Raw genomic sequence first — 20,126 nt, 5'->3', positions numbered from 1 at the left:
CTGCCTCAAGGTTCGACATGTTTTACATTCTCAGAGTTCAGAAGTTTCTGAAATACTCAAACCAGCATTACAGATTAAAGAATTATATTGTCAATATTACTCTGAAATCCATGGTCAACCCTGCAGAAGAGGGGTCACGAGAGGGGTCATTTACAGGTACACAACATTTTATAGGTACACAACCAGACAGATCCCTGCCTCAACCAATCAATACTTGCTTGAAGGCTGGTGGAGAAATTGCACTGTAGATATGCATCATGTGCTGTTAGGATTTTGGAGGGGGGCCATGCCTCTGTGTGACACCACAAATTAGCAAACATACTTCAACACAGAAATATAAACCAGGTTTTGTTTGCTGCTTTGCCCTGTATAGTGCGTATAACAAATGTGCTGGGTATCCTATCTGTGTAAATTTTTTTTGCCATGGGGAAAAGCAGCCTGTATTATTACTGACATTAGACACTATCTATAGAATTGCATGGGCTGTAATGGGCACACAGCTTAGTTTAAATCTTTCTAGATTTTGGAAATATCTGCAACAACTGACATGCTGCTATATTATCTGAGCAGAGCATGCAATTTCTTCTGAAATACTTACATGGTGTGCCTACCAATGATTTGAAAAAGCTGTTAAATTACCTTAGAATAGTTTTAATCTTTGGGTTATACACCATTTCTTTGTGCTGTACTTGATAATTTTTGCACCTGGGCAACAGATCTATGTTTGGTCATTCAAACCCCACTTAGACCAATTTGACCATGAAAATATCTACTGGTTGGTTTTGATTGGCTTATTTGAAGTTCCTAGAGCATTTTGATGGCATTCTCCATCTTTTAGGCCAACATAGATGTGGAGCCCTATTGTGAATGTGTTAGTGCTGCTCCATGGGTGTGCTGTGAAAATTCTTTTCTTTCCCTTATTTTTAATCTCTCTCTTATTACTCTCTTTTTTTCTACTCTCTCATTTCATTTATTTATTTATTTCCCCCATACTGCTGCTGAGCCTTTCTGTAGGGATGCAACAAATATTTATTCGTCAGTGTCTGGACGAATATTTTGACTTAACATGTCCATGCAAATTACAACAGAACAACCCTCTGGGTGCATAGTAACACCTACGTCTGATATTAGAACAGCATTTGATGACAGCAGCATCATGCTCCATATTGCAGCAATATAACAGTACAATAACTGACAAAACAACAGTAGAACAAGGCGTCCTGAACAAATGCGGATGCACATTTAAAATTCAGTGGAACAGCTTCATTTCTATTGGAAAAATCTGTGACTTGTCAAAAACATCACAACAATAACTATTAGATGTTCTTTAATAATTGATTTAAACTGGTTTATACTTACATCTGTGAATATGTGAGGGCATCGTGCACTGGTGGTTGTATGGGAGTCTGCCATCATGCTCACCCTTAAGGTGAACTTGCGTGCATTCTTGTGTCTCACTGCAGAAAAATACGAGAGCAAAAGCAAATAGTGGATGTGATAATGTTGAGGATCACTATTTCTTACTTCCAGGTTCTAAATCACTGATATTAGGGGAGGACAATAAGGACAGATTACAAAAAACAGTCATGTGGACATTGTGTATTAAAAGAGAGTGATATCAACCTTAAGCTCTTTCACTTCCGACTTTGCATCGCTAGTAATATGAATTATTGTTATATGATGTAATACGGATGTATCAAGTTATATCCATTTTTATATGGATCGATAGATTGATAGTAAAATATAATTGTGTGAGCATGCATTTTGTTAACCCCGCTGAGTAGCGGCTATAGCCTTTCTCCTTTATCTTGCTTCTTTTTTGCAGCACTGCATACTGGGTTTGCAGTCAGGTTAAAGATATATACTGGACAAAAAAGCAGTGTTTACTATCTGTGAGCACATTATTGGTGTGCAGGAGCATAATAGGCAGTGTTTAATTTGTAAGAGGCTCATTTTGAATTCTTCAAGGAATAAAAACCCATATTTAGAATCTCTAAAATGGCGTGCATCATTTTAAGTTTATTCAAATAATCATGTAGACAAGTAGGGAAGTGACTTTACCTAAAATTCACACAACGAACAATGTGGGAGGAAAAAAGTATGATTGCTTGCTCTTTGATTTTGAGGGCCTGCCTTGTTTGACCTCTCAGTGTTTGCCTGATTTGCTGCACCTAATAAACGCACAGCACAATGTTAGAATTTAGGGGGTGTGCAAGTCAGTCATGTCTGTGCTTTTTTGTGTGCTAGTCATAAGCTTCTGTGTGTTCAGACACGGATATGTTAATGTGCTTCAGTGTACTAGTATAAACCAGCATATAGACACTAATTTCACATTGCAAAAGTGTTTTGTAGTGGCATTTGGTCTATTGTTTTGACTCCGGCCACAAGTTCTCATTTCAGTGCATGTTTACTTTTTTGGACTCCGTCATGGACCATTTTCATCTTTTTTTTCCCCCCATTACTTGAACTTTCTTTCTCTCCCTCTTTCCCCCTCTCTCACTCCTCTTCTCTCACAGTCCTGGAAGCAGTCCTGACTCTCTCTGTGTTCTCTGTTTTGGTGTAATGTCTAGCTTTATTTGCAGCTCCTGCAGCAATCCGCATCCTCGGGGAATGCTCTCAACAATCTCCACCCCATGTCAGGTGAGATCAGTGCGATGTGTTGTACTGCAGAGTAGAAATCTTTTTATAGATCATATGATTAAAAAGAATTTTTTGGTGCATCTATATAAGTATTGGTTTACATGTAAATATGGTAGGTGATTTTGCTTGCCCCAATACACAAAAGGTCCAGAAAACTCACAGCCTGATTTGATTTGAAGAACACAATATGCTTATATAATTTTGGAGCTAAAATACCCTTTCAATTTCTTGATGTTTTCATTGAACTAATAATTAAACAACAAGTCTAATATTGTGAAAGTAAGCAGATAGAAATCATTTGTTTCAGATTCCATGACAGAGTTACTCATTTGTCAGTTTTTTCTACATTAGTTATTTAGCTGTTGACTGGTAATTTGTATGCAAGCTTCAGAGAGTTTAATTTAACAAAGTAAAATTGAACATTAAACTGAAAGGTACATGATGTAGTAAGGCCATTAAAGCATACCAGATATAATTTTATTCATTTTTGTTTGATTAATTTCTTTCAGCATTTTTGTATTTATAAATATGAAATAATGATTTGTTGTCAGAATGGAAATGGAATGGACTTAGCCTACCTATATTTAGAAATGAAGCTTTAATTCTTACCAAGTCTGACCTATTGGAGTCCTAACATTTAACAAAAATCTTCACACAGCAACCCACAGGTGAGGTTGGAAAACGGTTCAGTATTCTACTGAACTTAAACAGCTGTATATTAGAAAAGGCAAACTTCTATAACTATGTATTTCTACATCATGCCATTAATTTCAGTGAAACCCCAGGATTGGGTGAGGGTGAATTAGCAGGTAGAACCTTGTTCTCATACAGATGGAGCTGATTCATCAATTGTGCTCTAATCAGCACTTGGTTTGAAGTTGACAGTTGAGGTGCTTTTTGTAGGAATTAAGCTAACTCAGTGCATATAAGAACACAGCTGTTATTGCAGAAATACTGAAGATCCTGTGAACCTGTTACTTATGCCAGTATTGCATAGATTAAGGTCTTACTATTAGGCGCTTTATTTCTGTTGCAGAGCTTCAATTCTGGCAGTAGTTTCTTCAAGTATCATCACAATCAAAATCTTTTTCTATATTCATATCTATGTATATATGTGCAGGTCTGAATGCCATGCAGAATCTGGCTGCATTGGCAGCAGCGGCGAGTGCCACCCAGGCAACTCCAAGCGGCAGCAGTGCACTGACCACGTCCAGCTCGCCACTCAGTGCGCTTACTAGCTCAGGTACGGCCTCTGGACAACAGACTCTCTCTGCCTGGGATGGCTGCAAGGGTTCGTTCTGCTTTTTTAATCTCTCTTACCCAATAATGCCAGCAGTCCATCAGTAGCCAGTACTGTACTGTAACATTAACACTAACATTTGTGTTTGTTATATCTGCACTGAGCATTCTGATCTTCATTTTTTCCCCGTTAAAGCATCCCAGTGGAGTCAGCAAGCTATTTTAATGTGGAAAAATGCAATATTTGTTTAATGTTTTTTTTTTTTTATTTATTTTTTTTTTAATTTCCTCTTAGACCCCTAATTTCTAAACCACATTTATTTTATTTGTGGAAATTGCCAGGGAATCTATTTACTTGCAAAACTGCCACATACAATTTAACTCTATGCACATTTCCACTATACTTAAGCACCTGAAGACAGCTTTGTCTCTGCATCATTTCAATTACTTAGACCTTGGACAGATTTTTGCACACTTGCTGAAATTAATAGGTGACTGGTGTTCTCTGTCTGTTGCTAGACGGCCTTTGGCTTAGTGCCAAATAAAATGCCCATGTTTGCTATAATGTTAATTGAATGCATGCTTATGAAGGAAACTCCTTGTTGCCTTAGCACTTAGAAACAATCCAGAGATCTGAGATTTTTTCTCTGTTGTCACAAATGTTTTTTGTTTATTAAGTTAGCTTTTTTTTGTAATCCTTTGGAACTTATCCATCTGCCCTTCCTCTTCTCTGTTCTCTCTCCACAGCAGGTTCCTCTCCCACCTCGAGTACTAATTCGTCTGTGAATCCCATGGCTTCTCTGGGTGCACTGCAGTCTCTGGCTGCAGGAGCTGGCGCTGGCCTCAACATGAGTTCACTGGCAGGTAAGAAACTACCAGAACATATATGCTTTACATAAGCATGCAAACACAAACACTTGCCATGTACACAGCAAGTGCATGACCCCTACTACGGAATTTGTACCGCTGTACTCATTGCCCAGGAGAGAGAGATCTTTTAATTAATAAATATTCAATATAGATTATTAGGAAATGACAATGCTAAGTATTTTTAAATTGCTGTTCCATGTCACTGAAGAGTCAATAAATCAGCCAGACACTCGTCAAACTTCAGTCATGCTTTGTTTTTGGTTACTATAGTGCTTCAATCAGCAGGACACAGTGACCAACACTGTGAATTGTTAGCAGAATATGATTAATATATTAGTGTTGCCAAAAAAGGAAAGGAAAGGGAAATTCTGGCGAGTCTTAGTATTAGGATTTAGTACACTAAAATTACAAACTGAATTTTTTCAACGCCACAGGCAATCATCTGTTCTGTGTTTCTGTAGGTATGGCTGCGTTGAATGGTGGCTTGGGCAGTGGAGGCCTATCTAATGGCTCCGGGAGCACTATGGAGGCCTTGACACAGGCAGCTTACTCGGGGATCCAGCAGTATGCAGCCGCTGCCCTACCCAGTCTTTATAACCAGAGCCTACTTTCTCAGCAGAGCATCAGTGCTGCTGGCAGCCAGAAAGAAGGTCAGTGTTGGGAGTAGCACAGCTATCCCAGAATGAACAATTCAGTATCTTTTTATGAATTATTATTACTGTGGTGGTAATTATCCTGTTGCAGTGGATCCTGTTTTGATTTTAATTTAATACTAAGATGGCTAAGCTGTAATGGCCACTTTGGTTTAGTACTGATGCAGAGCTAGTCTTACTGTTTTGGTGTATTTTATTATTATTCTCAGTTGAGAATTCTGTTGGGAAAGAAGTATTGGTGAAAGATCATAATCACCATCATGGTAGTCTCTCAAGCCGAATGTGTAATCCCCCCCCCCCCCCCCCCCCCCCCCCCCCGCAATAACAGCAGAAACATGGCCTGTTTGGCCAAAATGGGACTATCAGCAATATCAGTGCATAGTCTGTCAGATGTGTTATCTGACACTGTTGTTAGCAGTGTCATCCTTAACAGTGACGGTGGCTGAAAAGCATACAGTTTTAGATCTGGCCAGTGGTGTGCTAATGCATCCTGGCCCAGAGCCTCTATCTCCCCAGTGTATTCCCCGCAATTTTCTCCCCAACACCCTCCAGTTAGGTCTCCCCTATCACGCAACAGCTACCAACACCAGGGTGAATGCTTCCTCCAAGGCACATGAAGCCAGCCAATTGTATCTTTTCGGACTGCTGCTCATGCAACGCCTACTTCTGCATGCATGAGCTCACCAGACACCCATGATTGGCTAGTGTCACTGTGATTGACGGGGGAGATGGGAGCGTATGCCACCACTCCCTCTCTCTGGATTCCTGGCCATGGATGGTTGTGGCATTGCTGGGATTCGAACTCACGATTTCCAGATGATAAATGAACGCTTTTCAGTTGCGCCACTCGGGAAGCTGTGTGCAAAATACACAGATAACAAAATACACATAGAATGCATATTGGGTTAAAAACAGTTTAGTTTTGTGTTCTATACTACATTTTTGCTGACTACCTAGAGTTAGTGAGCTAGCTGTGTCTGTCAGCTCCAGAGCAGTGCAGAGCTTTGGGGAAAGCTCCTACATTCAGCCAACGAGTTGGCTTTGAGCAGCTGTGAGATTACAGCTGAGCAACCCTTTTTCCTTAAACTAGAGTTTATATTTTAGCTAGCTAATATTAGATGATTAGTTCATTCTGTAAGTTACAAGCTGTTTCTGATACTGCAGAATGAGCAAAGTTACACTGCAGCAATGCACATGCACTACTGCTGGATCAGGCAGTCACACTGAGAGCTAACCGGCTGACAGTGGGTAAAACACAAGCTCTTGTTGAGAGGTTTTGCTCATACTGAGTACATGTCACTGTTACATTGATGAGCACAACAATATTTTATTCTTGTAACAGAATAAGATTGTTATCTTATTAGATAACATATCTAATACTAGTAATAGTATTACTGTTGTAATACTGAGCAATAGTGTCTTGACTATTTGGATTGCGTCCCAGATTGCATACTACTGTATTAAGTAGTATGCCTTTATACCATTGGTGTCGCTATTTAGGTATACTACTTAGTTTGCATTATGTAGTTTGGGACACACATTTGAATTCTCACCGATTTTGTATTATTTTGAGGATTCCGAAGTGGAGGGTCTGAGGCTAAGACTTCCATTATGGTAATGCAGCCCAAATGAGTCTATCTGTACCATATGTCCCCTGCACTATCCGTCTGTTATAAGGTCAACAGGAGCTGAGTTAGGATTATATATTCATCAGTTTCGTTTCTTTTTTCACTACCCACTCTTCATTCTTCTCTCTTACTTCCTCTGTATTTTCTCCATAGGTCCAGAGGGTGCAAATCTCTTCATTTATCACCTGCCACAGGAGTTTGGTGACCAGGACTTGCTTCAGATGTTCATGCCTTTCGGCAATGTTATCTCTGCCAAGGTTTTCATAGACAAACAGACTAACCTCAGCAAATGTTTTGGTAAGCTGTTAATTATTAAGCTATGTTGATCAGTGACTTTTTAATGCTAATTATTTTGGGCCATTGATTTACATTTTTGGTAACGCTTTATTCAGACTACACTGTTCAAATACTATTTACACTGTAGATAGTAGAACTTGCATGTAATTAAACAAACTATTATTGTCACCATAAGCACAACAATAATATCTTGAATATTTCCTGAATATTAACATGATGTTTCAAGTTCAGATACAGGGTTCACACATTTTTATTAAAAAAAAAAAATATATATATATATATATATATATATATATATATATATATCTCCTTCGACTGTTTTTTCTTTTTAAACCGTTTTGTATATTTTTTTATATTGGGGCTAATGAGACATTCCAGATCCATAGGTGTCATGGATATTTAATTATTTGCCAAAACCTATCCAGGTCTGAAAAATAATTAAAAGATTTCGCTCAAAAGGATGCGGAGGTTGCCTTCACATGTCTTGGAGGAAGCACCTGTGTGGTCCACCCTCCCTGATTGGTAGCTGTCATGTGATAGGGGAAATTTAGCTAGTGGGTGGGTCCTGGCAGGTGACCAAATTGGGGAGAGAAAATGAGGGGAAAATTTCAGACTTTTTAGGGTTTCCAGAACACAGATAGAACCTTAGGAAAAGGATTAGCATAAGTATTAGCTGATGGAGACTGATTTTCTTTTTATGCTCACCAGTGATCTCTCGCCATAACTAAAGAAATGTATTTATTAATTTATTTATTTGCAGGCTTTGTGAGTTATGACAATCCCGTTTCATCCCAGGCGGCCATTCAGTCAATGAACGGTTTTCAGATCGGAATGAAACGACTGAAGGTTCAACTGAAACGATCCAAAAATGACAGCAAGCCATATTGAGTGCTTTTACTCTAAAATGGACTTGGTTTGAAAATGTGTTTCTGGTAAGTTGAGTGTGACACTGGAAAAGTTCAAACGCCTGCCCCACCCTTAACCCTCTCCTACTGTTCCTTCACTCCTGTTTACCTTTCCTACATATCTTCTTTCTTAAAAACATCACAAAGAAAAGGAAAAGCAACATGCAAAATTGAGGTTGTTCAGCTAAGAAATTTTTTCAAATTGTTAGGCTTCATGTTTTGGATATTATTTCTTTTCTTACCATTTTGGTGCCATATTGATCTTTTGCTGTGTACAAATCGTTCATCAAAGGATGTTGCACAATGAAAGCCAGTCACTGACTGCTCTCAGTTTCACAGTCATTATCTCATCCCAATCATGTTCCTGCAGATTTACCTGTTTACACTATTGACTCGAATCGTATACTTGGATAGTCAAACTGATGCCTCCTTGTAAGCTGCCTTTTAAATAGAATTTGGAGGTCTGCTGCATACATGCAAACGATAATCGTTCTTTCACCATGATTTGGAGCATCTTGAATGTTAGATTGCTCTTCATCAGACTCTGTTTCCATAGATGCCTTTTTATTGTTTTGTCTATTTATTTCAGTAATTTATTTATTTATTTATTTGAAATACTGCTAATTTATCTAAAATAGGTTGATGTGAAAGTTTGTTTTTGGCTGACAAAAATTTATTTGTTAGTGGTTTTCATTAAATGTATTTTTCACCTACCAAAAAAAAAAAAAAATTCATAATATTTTGTATTTGGTATACTTTCAATAATTTTGCCTATAGTTTGTTAGCACATACAACTATGTTGCTCAGCACAAGCTGGTCAGTTGACAGAGACGTAGGGAAGTCATGTTTACTCTCAGGATTGCCTCATTTTTGATCAGTCAAATTAACTTAAATTTAACCTAAAGCGTAATAGCTGATTAGTATCGAATGAGCGTCCTTAATATCATTTACGTTGGGTTGGGAAGATTAAAGCTATTTGTATGCATTTCACATACAGTCATTCCCTTATTTGTCACCTCAAGGACACAAGCCACTTTAGTTTTGCCCAAGGCATTTTAATTAATTACTATCCACTGCTGAAGTCACTTCGTGCCACGGAAATGACATTCAAAGTATTATGTAGAAGTTTTGGAAAGACGACATTCAAGTTGCCTGATTTTTTTTTTTTTTTTTTCTGTTTTCTTTTCTGTTTTTTTGTTTGTTTTTGTTTTGTTTTGTTTTTTTTTTTTGGTTTTTTGGTGATGTGAGGGTGGTTATTTAGAATTTTTTTTCACCTCAGTCCAAGTGGTTGTTGTATGCGTTCAGCAATAATTGCATCCTGAGTGTGATGTCTGTCTAAAATTACAGATAGTGCTTAAAAAAAGGAAAAAAAGACTATTTAAAGTTATTTTTTTTCTTCCACTCCAACATATTCTTGTGAATTAACCAAGTAATTACTTGTCTCATTTTTAGCCCTTTTGTTTTCTTCCTTCCTACTTATAGTTTCGCATGTCTAAGTTACTCTGTACACTTAAAATTGTACTCATGATCAATTATGATTAGTAAATATTTATCATAACAAGGAAAGATTAATCATTTCATTAATACTTGAGGCCTACAGGGTCTTGGTGTTTTTATGGACATGGAAGAGAAACCATTGACCAGATTGTGTATATTACTTAACTATTATGCCTTTTTCTATTTTTATAGAGGTTTTATAATATTGCGTAAATTATTTCTCTGAATTAAAATGTTTAATAATCACTTAGAAAATTCAACAGTATTTTGTAGAATCCTGATGTAAAGTTTTGTGAATACATTCACAAATTGTTAAAGCAACAGGCATGTGGCCCTTTTTAGCTAAGTGTATTGTCTTTGTCCAACACTAAAAATTGTATCAAGAGTTCATGCATAGTTCTTGGGGTGCTGAAGTCTCTCTGATGCTCTTCCAGGGTTCAGTTAAAGTTGTTGTACAAGTGGAAACAGGTCCCTGTTTTCTCTCTCTCTCTCTCCCTCTCCCTCTCTCCAGAACCAATATACAGTGTGAATGCTTTTGAAATGTAGCTCCTACATAATGACAGGAACAACAGCTTTTATTTCTTGGCTGTTTCACGGAGTATTGTAGCTGTTACTATGTGCTGCCAGGTAAAAGATTTAAATTTAGTTTATCTAAATGCTCACTTAAATCTTTGACTGAATATAGCATCATAATATATAAAATAAATAAGTGATATTCTGTAGTTTGCTTGGATTTTCCTTGAATTACACCTGGTATTGCCAAATTACTCTGTGTGGTATTATCCGCTGCATGATGTCAGTCAGAACGTACGAGAAAATACTTAGTTTTTAATACGATAATGAGTATTAATCAATGACTAAAATTATAATTTTAACAAAAGAACTCTTAGATTGAAAGGTTGCAACTTCTGAGTATTCATATAACCGTATTAATGTATTCATGAGCCACAATAGCTTTAGTCTGAACCCTGGAACGCTTTCAATGTTTCGATTCTGGTCCTGTGAATGCTCAATCCATGGTCTGTGCCTCTGTAAAACAATTCACATAAACCGTAATTGTACAAACTAGGTCAACCCTAAGGGGTGTTCTAGTGTAATGTCCATTTCTGAATCCAAAGATTATTTTACATGTGGACTCTGCCCATACCTTATTCCTACTTGTTGGGGGAATCATTTTCGTTGTAATGCTGATTTATAGTACAAGGAGAAGTCATTGTGTAGAAGTGCTGGGTTAGGCACCGTACAGAAAGCAGCTGCACACTGACAGTATGGTTGCGTAGTTTCACTGATGTGCCAAACAGTCCTATACAAGCTGCTTGTGGATACATTTGTCTTAATTTGTGCAACTTGAATATACATACTGTGGCTGTTTGCCATTAGTTATTAACTTTCCGTTTTAGACTATAAATGTAATTATTTCTACCACTTTTGCCCATTATAGGACCTATATGCACAACTAGTAAGCTGCCTTCATGTTGTCTACTGCATTACCCAATATGATTAAGCGATCAAGCACAAACTGAACTCATGTACATTCAAAGAGGTCTAGAAAATCTTTAAAGCACAAGTTTTTTGAGTCTGAAATTACAGCTATTTGAGTTGACACTTAAAAATGTGAAGTCCTGAGCTGATACAATGTCAGCTTAGGGTTGAATGTTGCTGATGGCAATTGCTTTTTCATTTTCTTATTTTTAGAAGTATATTGAAAACCCTAGCTACCTACTAAAATAAACCCTGTTTTTGTTGTTTAGCTGTGGTAGACACTGTTTGTTGTCTCTTGGTGTTGGATGTAAATTTTCCCCTTAACTCCTTTTGGCATGTTGCTTGTCTCTCCTTTCCACTTTCCTTCCTCTTATCCCCTGTGTTGCATTCAATGTTCTATCCAAAGTAAGTAATGTGTACCTGTGACCCCCAACCTTCTCCATGCAGAGATAATCATTTACATGATTTTCTGTTTCTTCTCCTCTCCTTTTTTCTGTTGTGGCTTTAACCTAGTTTTGTTGTTCGTTATTTTTTGTTTTGTTCTAGATATCTTCGTGCCCGTTTGTTCATCGTTTCCCTAGCATGTCGATGTGACGTCAAAAGTTCATCGTCCAGTCCGTTGTCCTCTTCGCTTCTCTGACGCTTGAAATTTTTCACCCTTGACCTTTTTTGTTAACTTTTGACGCTTAGTGGTCACTTATTTTGTTTGTTTTTGTGTGGTGTTCATTTCTGTTTGTGCTGCCAATAGGGGGCACTAGAAAGACTGCTGTTATTAACTAAAATGTAAAAAGTTTCTTGAATATTGTTCAGAACAGAGTCTATTTTTCTAGAACTTGCAAACATAACCACTAGATTGTGCAAAGTCTTTTAATTTTCATTTTCATTACCCAGTTAAATTTTTTGTTTAGCAAATTTTATTTTTCACTGTTTTAGAGCAGTCTTTCTAGTGCACTCAGTTTTACTCATTTGTTTTCCTCTAAAAGCAGCCAATCCATTTATAGAATCACTTTGTGTGTGTGTGTGTGGGTGTGTTTTCCTCTTTCTCTCACTTGTTGTACACCTTTTTAGGGTTTTTTGCAGTCACATTTTGCTGAAACTGAGGATAACCTTGTAATATTGTGCTAGGTTAGTTGGCATGATTTTTGATGGCATAATTTTTGGGAGTTCCTTAACAGTGTGACATTACAATAGACACTTGAATTGCTTTTCTTCCTTTTTTCCATTTAGTGTGTCAAGATACCATAGGCACATGTTTTTCATTTTTTTTATTGTGTGAAAATCAGGATTAGTCTGAAATAAAAAAAAAAAGCATAAAATAAGCAAAATTGAGTTTCTTGTCACAGTTAGTATATATATGAGAGTATGCATGTTTTGTTTTTGTAACTGCACTGACATCCTCAGCAAAATGTGATTTAGTTCTGTTAAAAAGACAAAATTATAAAATGAATAAAATGGTGCCAAAAGTTTTGCATGTTGCTGTTGGTCACATTTTATGTATTTTTCATGTCTGTCTACTCTTCCAATGTGGTCCCATTTTTAATAATTGATTTTAAATCTAGTCATAACCGCGTGTTGAAACCATGTTTGAAAGTGAACTTTGTAGATGGACTTTGTAATGATTTCTCATATCAATCCAGTCCTTACAAATTTCAGCTGTTCTGTTTAGAAATTTTGTGGCATGTTGAATGGTTGGCAGAAAGGATCCCAAGTTCCCCCCCAATCTGACAAATCTGTAAAAGTCTCAGTTCTTTGTCATAGTCTAGCCACAGCCCTTTTTTTGTAGTACTGCCTTTACTATGTCTTCTATTTGAGGAGTAAAACCTTCTTTCCGTAACAAGGCTTCCCCCTCTTCCTAATAACAAACTATATTTGGGGTTTTTCAAATTGCCCTCTTTTGAAAATTTGGCACCCTGTTTTCACTAGCTTTTATTTCAACAGTAGATTGCTAGCAAAAAGACCTATTGTTGGCGAATTTGGTTTAACGTTGCAATTTTTGGCATTTTATATCTAGATTTTAAGCTGCTGTTTGTTTAAATGTACTCTGAAAAACTTACCTGTGGGATGTTTGTCATTACTGGTACAGAGTGATTGTATTTAATAGTAAGAAATTGTACAGTTTTTGCCTTTTTCTACTTCCAAGTTCTGTTTCGCAATGTGAATTTGAAATCCTAAAGTGGAGCCATGTAGAACTTGCCACCATGACCAAACCATAAGTCTAAACAAATTAAGTAATTCTATGAAGCAGCCTTCAGTTGAATTAAAAGCTGATATTTTTTTTTTTTTTTTTTTTTTCTCCTTTGTCATTTAAGTTATGGTTTTCACTGGAATTGTAGAGTGAGGAGTTCATTAGATGTCTAGAGGAGTGTTATTTCTGAATGTTTTCTGTTGAGGTTTATTTAAATTGTGATGGAAGTTAAAATTTTCATGCTACTGTCTCCACAGAAGTATAGCAACGTGCATACAACACGAAGTCATTTTGTAGTTTCTTTGGTCGGGTTGTTTGTCTGATTAAACTGAAAAGATTCACACCCTTTGTGTCTGATCTCTACTTACGTTTTATTTCTTACACTTTCTAGTTTGAAATGAATGGTTCCTTATTGCTTACGTTTTTTTTTTTCTCTATTCTTACCACAATTTGTATAGCTTCAGCTCACAAGGACCTGAATTATGACTGCCGGAGTGCAGTGATCCTGCACAATGATCCTATTTATAATGATTAATATGTTGTCTAATGACACTTTCACAAATTCTACTACACTCACTTGGAGAGGTAATCAGCCTGTTTGAAAGGATAACTCGGATAAATATTGCATATGTTAATTTACTTTATTTAAGCATATTGGCTCAATGACTGAATTCAACATCACATCCAGATTCAGTAATTTCCAGAACCAGTAACTTTTATATCACTCATATTGTACAATATTAAACCATGTTAATACATCTGTAAGGCTTTTACCTACCTATATTAGGTTAATTGTACCCTTAGGACGCTGCCATAAATGCAGTGTTAGAGCTTGCTGTCATGCTTGGACTCGGACGTGATAAGAGGAGGTAGATGCTTGTATTTAGGTGTGATGTTAATGTAGACAGAGCTTTGGTAAGGATTGTGTATCACAATGCGATGCAGATTTGGACTGTCCTTCTGCAGCTCCTCCAAACACTTCTCTGTAGACACACTGCTATCAGTTTTCTCTGGGTATAAACTGTCACCTGTGGATTCACAGACAAGGCAAAAAGACATTTGACCAATGTTAATTATACATAATAGAAAATCTGGAATCTCTCCAGTCTAAATAATTCTGGAGACATGTTTCACAAGCACTGTTTCAAAGCCAGGCAGAGGCTTGTAAACAGATTATTTTTAATAAATCTCATGTAAGCAAACCAACAGACATAAGGTAGTTGTCATTTGTTGTCCTTTGCTACATACTATGGACAAATAATGCTAGTTATGGATAAATATAGCTTGCAATTTCACTATTAAAAGACTGTATAACTTTGACCAAAAATGCAAAAGGCAGTATCTGGCAATCCTGTTATGCCTGAATACTGGTTGGTGGTGTTGTTTTATTTCAAAACAACATGAAATTGAAATTCAAATGCATTTCTCTTCCACAGCGCGGTGTATTTCCAAGTGAAACGGCATATTTTGGTAGGCGGAACTTTGAAATTTGATTTAAACGTACATGTGCCATGGAATATGATCTACATGCTAACCTGGAGGCAGAGATGGAGGAAAAGGATGAAAATTTTGTCCCAGGAGTGAGGCCATAATTAGGATTGCAGCCGGGATCTGAGAAATTGCAAAATTCGTACATTTATAGCATTTGGCAGACGGCCTTATCCTGAGTGACTTACATCTATCTAATTTTATACAACTGAGCAGTTGAGGGCCTTGCTCAAGGGCCCAGCAGCGGCAGCTTGGCACTTAACTTACAACATTCCAATAAGTAGTCCAAGGTCTTAACCACTGAGCTACCACTGCCTGTTTATTCATACTCAGCCCTGTGAGCACACCAATGTGTTACAAATATTAAATTCAATTTTTAAGGTTACATAATTTTTTTTTTTTTTTTTTTTTTTTTTTTTTTTTTTTTAATCCTGCCTGTTTTTCCCACCTCCAAAAATCGTTCTGGTAGGTGGATAGTGGAGTGCATTGTGCCCTGTGGTGAACTGGTACCCATCCAGGGTGCATTCCCACCTCACATCTAGTGTTCCCAGGATAGGCTCCAGACCCTCGCAGCCTTGCTTGGGATAAAGCATTTGATGAATGAAGATGATAAATTGTGGTAAAGCAGAAAATGGATGAATGAATTGTGCACAATCTAACCAAGGTCGTGAGCTAACAAGATTTAAAAAGTCAATTTAGATTTTAGGCCATCTTTAATGTTTTAAAAATAACTTTATTATTCATCAAACATTTTGTCTAATTATCTAGCTACTACTGGTTTGACTTTACATAAACTAATCGATGTCATTTTTCTCCGTTTCACTTTAATAAGCAGTTACTGCCTTCTGCAACAAGTCACTAATGTTAGCCAAAGACAGAGAAAAACCTTGCTTCCCCACTCTCAAAACTGTTCACAGTTAAAGCCGATTCTGCTCATTTATACTTCAGCTGATTTTGATTTGTGAATATGATTTCTTTGAGAGTCTTAATATTTGTAAATCCTCAAAACAAATTAAGCCTAGTCCTAGATCAGGTTCCGTTACATACAATCTAGTGATGCACTGATGCTAATATTATTAAATATCATATATAAAATTCTGGCAAGCAGAAGTGGTTTTCCTTTGATTAACTTCTAATCCAAACCTGGTAAGAGTGATATGTTGCAGTCAGTAGCCTTCAAGATAACAGGTAGGCACCGCTCACAGCCTTCTATCGATCTCTGTTCGGCAAAGTCGTGAAGGTCACTTAGTAAAGGAAAATTGCACACTCGTCCAATATCATATAACTGAGGTGATGCAATCCAAACTTTTCTTTCCCGGTAGCTGTGAAGTATTTCAGGTGGCGTAGACCACTGTAGGAGAGGGGAATAAGAGGGTACATGGTCACTTCCAAGCACAAAACATTCACTGGATTGCATCCCAGAAAGTGGTTAAAACTGGTTAATCTATAGGTAATGCAGTTCATAAGTCATTGTAGGATTTATCATATAGATTTCCTATTGGTATAGAGTAACAGAGTGGAAATTGTGCTTCCAGTTCTATTCTCTTAGCCAAAACTCAGTAAACCTGCCATTTTGTAATGAACACTGGCTGTGTTCACACCCCACCGACCAAACTGCCATACACGGGTGGTGAATGATACTCTGGTGACAAGGTGGTAAAAACAAAAATAAAAAATTAAAGGCCAACTTATGTTCTTTTTGGATCCAGGAAATGGAGGGGATGCCAACAGCTTTGGCAGAAGCATGAAAGCAATTCTAGCGTTACTGATGTGACGTGTGAACTCCTACAGACATGCAAAGTGTCTCCCTGCTGCCACAAGCTTGGCATCAGTGAGACAGTGCATATCTGGTCATGTGACCTACCAAAAAGAGAATGCATGTCAATATTTAAAAGTAAGATATTAATTTACACTCATTGGGCACTTTATTAGGAATACCTGAACACCTGCTAATTCATCCAATCATGCTGCAGGGCTCTGCCCCACCTGCCCCTGTGGAGGGGCTGCCACTGGTGTTTTGCCACCACAAGCCACAAAAAGAACAGCCTCAATGTGCCTTGACCTTTTGCTGGCATGGTTTGAGTGCACTTGTCCCATCACTGCAAATCAATACAAAGTTATTCTGACTGATCGCTTTTACCTCTGATGAAACATTTCTATTGTGGTGGGAGTGGTCTCTTCCAAGATGACCCCGCCCCCATCAGGGATCACTGAATGATTTGAGGACTATGAAAATGCTAGAAATCAGATGCTGTGGCCTAACAAGTCCCTGTGAAGAAGAAACTTTAACATATTAGAATGAGCACATTATTATAAACCTGTCATTTGAATTTCAGCCGGCACTACTGTCAGAGCTGCCGTTAAAGAAAATTAATTAATCACCACCTTCTGACTAATCAGATTGGAAAATTCAACAGCGCTGTAACATGATTGGTCTTAATACAGCGACAGGGGCTAGTGGTGTCACTTGTAGTTTGTCTCTTGTGGGTGTGGAGTGAGAGCTCCTGTGCTGCGTCTCACTTCGCTTACTTATGCTATGCACTAAAAGTATGTACTCTTTTTGTGAAGAAATAGTACATACTTTGAGTGTGTAGCAAAAGACTATGCAAGTACTGGGACATAATAAAGGGGCGGTCACCCTACACTTTTCATTCCATTGGTGGCGGCAGTGGGGGGTGTACCCTCCGTCCAGCTCCGGTCTAAAACAGTCACAGTCTAAATGTAGCCTTCAGCACATGATTTACTAGTGTCTATGATTTATTTGTCTTTCAAATGTACTTAAAATCAGTTGTAACATTTTAATTCAGTGAAAATGTCAAGCAGTACACAGAAACTAAACTCAGTACACAGGAACTAAACTCAGTACACAGGAACTAAACTCAGTACACAGGAACTAAACTCAGTACACAGGAACTAAAGTTGTGATGGGGCTAATTTGCATAAGGTTGAGAAAATCTCTCTCTTCAGGCCTCCTGTAACAAGTGTGAACACGCCTTAATTAACAAGGGCAAATGGACAAGGGCATGTCGAGAAATGGACTGAAACTCACCCCACACACACACACACACACACACACACACACACACACACACACACACACACACACACAGAGGTCACCTGATAATGCTGTATCTCCTTCTGGTCCTGCAGTGTGTCCGGGATGTCCTGTAAGCAGCACATGTAGAAGGCGGTGTCATACCTCCTCTGCCGGAGGGACGCGCCCGCAGCAGGAGTCAGCCAGTTGCCCCACTCGTACAGAGCCCATATGTTGGGTAAACACTCGAGCTCTCTGCACATGCGCAGAAAATTGGACGAGTTCTCGAGGACCAGTGATCTCCATTTAGCGATCAGACTTCTGTCCCACCGATCAGACAATGTTGTAAGCGCCGAATGAGTGACGAAATGATCCTTTTCCTTATGCTCATCAGTGTACAGTGTGTTTGCCTCCTCACTGGGCAGCACCAGAAGCACCCCTGATTCCTCAAATGTCTCTCTGACCGCGCAGATCCTGAAGGCGACGTCCCCCGGGATGGGAGAGCCGAGCCGCTGCCGGTCAGTCGCGAATATCGGCGGTCTCGTCTCCTGCGGCTGCTTCACCGTCGCTAAGCCAAACCTGGGCAAGTGTCTGAAAGCTTTAAAAAGCTCTAACCACTCACTGGAGAAGTCCGAAGGTTCCACTAATCCACCCGGAAACACACAGGCGTTGGGCATGAAGCCGCTTTTCCCGCTCCGCTTGAGCAGCAGCACTTTATAGTCGAAAGCTGCTTTCTGCGGTAGATTTGCTAAACCTGCCGTTTCTCTCCACACACACTCAACACTTCGATTGTACTTTATCCCAGCAGCCAAGATCACAGTGGCCGCCTCTTTCCAGTGCTTTAGAGCCGTGTTCATCTTGAGTCTGCTTTAAATATTCACATTTGCTAACATTTCATGCTAGCACAAACAACACGACAACACTGAGGCTGAGAGTCGGGTAAAAATGATCCGATTCACAGACTCCGGGCCTAGGGAATCGAGAGTCGTCCACAAGGAGTCGATTCCGCACAGTGAAACTGATTCAGCTCACATTCGTTAATTCAGCTTAATCAGCAGCTGTTCATCGCCAAAGTTCAAATTAGGACTTCAAATTAGGCTTCCGACGTGGGTCACAATATTAATAAACAATGACATGCAGCCATTAAAATGTGTAGAGTCGAATTCTGGAATCGACTCCTTCAATTCCCAACACTGGAATAAGAGTCGACTCCGTCAATTCCTATCACTGGAATAAGAGTCGACTCCGTCAATTCCCAACACTGGAATAAGAGTCGACTCCGTCAATTCCTATCACTGGAATAAGAGTCGACTCCGTCAATTCCTATCACTGGAATAAGAGTCGACTCCAAAACTTCGGGGAATCGAGCAGATCTACTTGACAAACAGGAAGCACACAGGAGTTCATCCAGCCCCAAACCATAGACTGGTCTACTAATTACGTCACTATGTGCATAGCGGTACATGGCGTACTTTTCACCTTCTCTTACATAGTCGGTATGTGCGGATTGGGACGCACCCTTACTTCTTCTTCGTCGCCCTTTTTGTTGTAGTTCTGCTTCTTTAGGCTTTACTTACTCACTCCCCGACTAATGACAAATGCATTATCGCCACCTACTGTGCACAGGGTGAAGCTGAAGAGGCTCGATATACACTCCTGGGGGAAAAAAGGGGGGCCAAGCCCAAAATGGCAAATATTAAGCTTTTAATGGTCTTAATAACAAATCATTGGTCAGAAAATTAGCAAGAATGAAACAAACACACTCCTGAGAGCTCCTGTGCCACCATTTGCTCGTTTACTTTTGCTGTTTGGGGAAAAGCTAGAAACAGGGAAATTCACTTATATAGTCTTCTTGTACACGAAGCTAAAATCATGACAATGATTAAAATGTCTGATGTAAAATTCATGTCTGGGTGTATACATTTTTCAAAAATATCAAAATAGATAATTTTTGACAAACAAAAATAAATAGATAATCCTTGATCTACCATTAAAAGCTTAATATTTTGCCTTTTTTTTGTGCCCAGGACTGTACAAGAGGTACAGTATGATTTAGCCCACACTCCCCCTCTTATATTAATATATCAGTTATGTGACTTATAATAAAGATAAAATAATAAAAGGAAAATAAAAAATGTATGGTGTATAATTTGTGAGTAGCATATTTTTTCAGCCATCATCACTTTTGGTGGTTATTTTATTACTTGC

General features: G+C 38.4%; 2 protein-coding genes across 8 annotated transcripts in view; one reads left to right on the top strand and one right to left on the bottom strand.

The window, feature by feature from the left end:
- celf1 (cugbp, Elav-like family member 1) overlaps positions 1-13,739 on the top strand; it is a 34,197-nt gene extending 20,458 nt beyond the window's left edge. The window contains exons 9-15 of one of the 7 annotated variants that reach the window (XM_026946799.3): positions 2,571-2,640; positions 3,761-3,883; positions 4,630-4,743; positions 5,211-5,399; positions 7,184-7,327; positions 8,088-8,259; positions 11,758-13,739. In XM_026946799.3, the coding sequence (XP_026802600.1) occupies positions 2,571-2,640; positions 3,761-3,883; positions 4,630-4,743; positions 5,211-5,399; positions 7,184-7,327; positions 8,088-8,215 (768 nt within the window). In that variant the 3' untranslated portion in view covers positions 8,216-8,259; positions 11,758-13,739. Of the gene's footprint in view, positions 1-2,570; positions 2,641-3,760; positions 3,932-4,626; positions 4,744-5,210; positions 5,400-7,183; positions 7,328-8,087; positions 8,260-11,757 lie in introns of all 7 variants that reach the window. The other 6 variants (XM_026946798.3, XM_026946795.3, XM_026946801.3 and 3 more) reach the window with 6 other exon arrangements.
- A 284-nt stretch (positions 13,740-14,023) lies between these two features.
- nudt19 (nudix (nucleoside diphosphate linked moiety X)-type motif 19) lies at positions 14,024-19,788 on the bottom strand. The gene is made up of 3 exons (XM_026946802.3): positions 18,002-19,788; positions 16,028-16,235; positions 14,024-14,424 (listed from the first exon to the last, which is right to left on the bottom strand). Exons 1-3 carry the CDS (start codon positions 18,773-18,775, stop codon positions 14,222-14,224), a joined length of 1,185 nt encoding a protein of 394 aa, XP_026802603.2. The 5' UTR covers positions 18,776-19,788; the 3' UTR covers positions 14,024-14,221.
- Positions 19,789-20,126: the final 338 nt, after the last annotated feature.

This window comes from Pangasianodon hypophthalmus, chromosome 25 (genome assembly GCF_027358585.1).
Source record: "Pangasianodon hypophthalmus isolate fPanHyp1 chromosome 25, fPanHyp1.pri, whole genome shotgun sequence".
Classification (NCBI taxonomy): domain Eukaryota; kingdom Metazoa; phylum Chordata; class Actinopteri; order Siluriformes; family Pangasiidae; genus Pangasianodon; species Pangasianodon hypophthalmus.
Note: the sequence above shows the minus strand (reverse complement) of the source record. Positions and strands in the feature narration are given on the sequence as shown.

Excerpts from the sequence above, each read along its gene's own strand:
- nudt19 (XM_026946802.3), bottom strand. The coding sequence starts at position 18,775 with ATGAACACGGCTCTAAAGCACTGGAAAGAGGCGGCCACTGTGATCTTG. Across the intron at positions 16,236-18,001 it reads AGGAGATACAGCATTATCAG|TGGTCTACGCCACCTGAAAT; the intron begins GTGACCTCTGTG and ends CCTCTCCTACAG. Across the intron at positions 14,425-16,027 it reads CAACATATCACTCTTACCAG|GTGACAGTTTATACCCAGAG; the intron begins GTTTGGATTAGA and ends GTGAATCCACAG.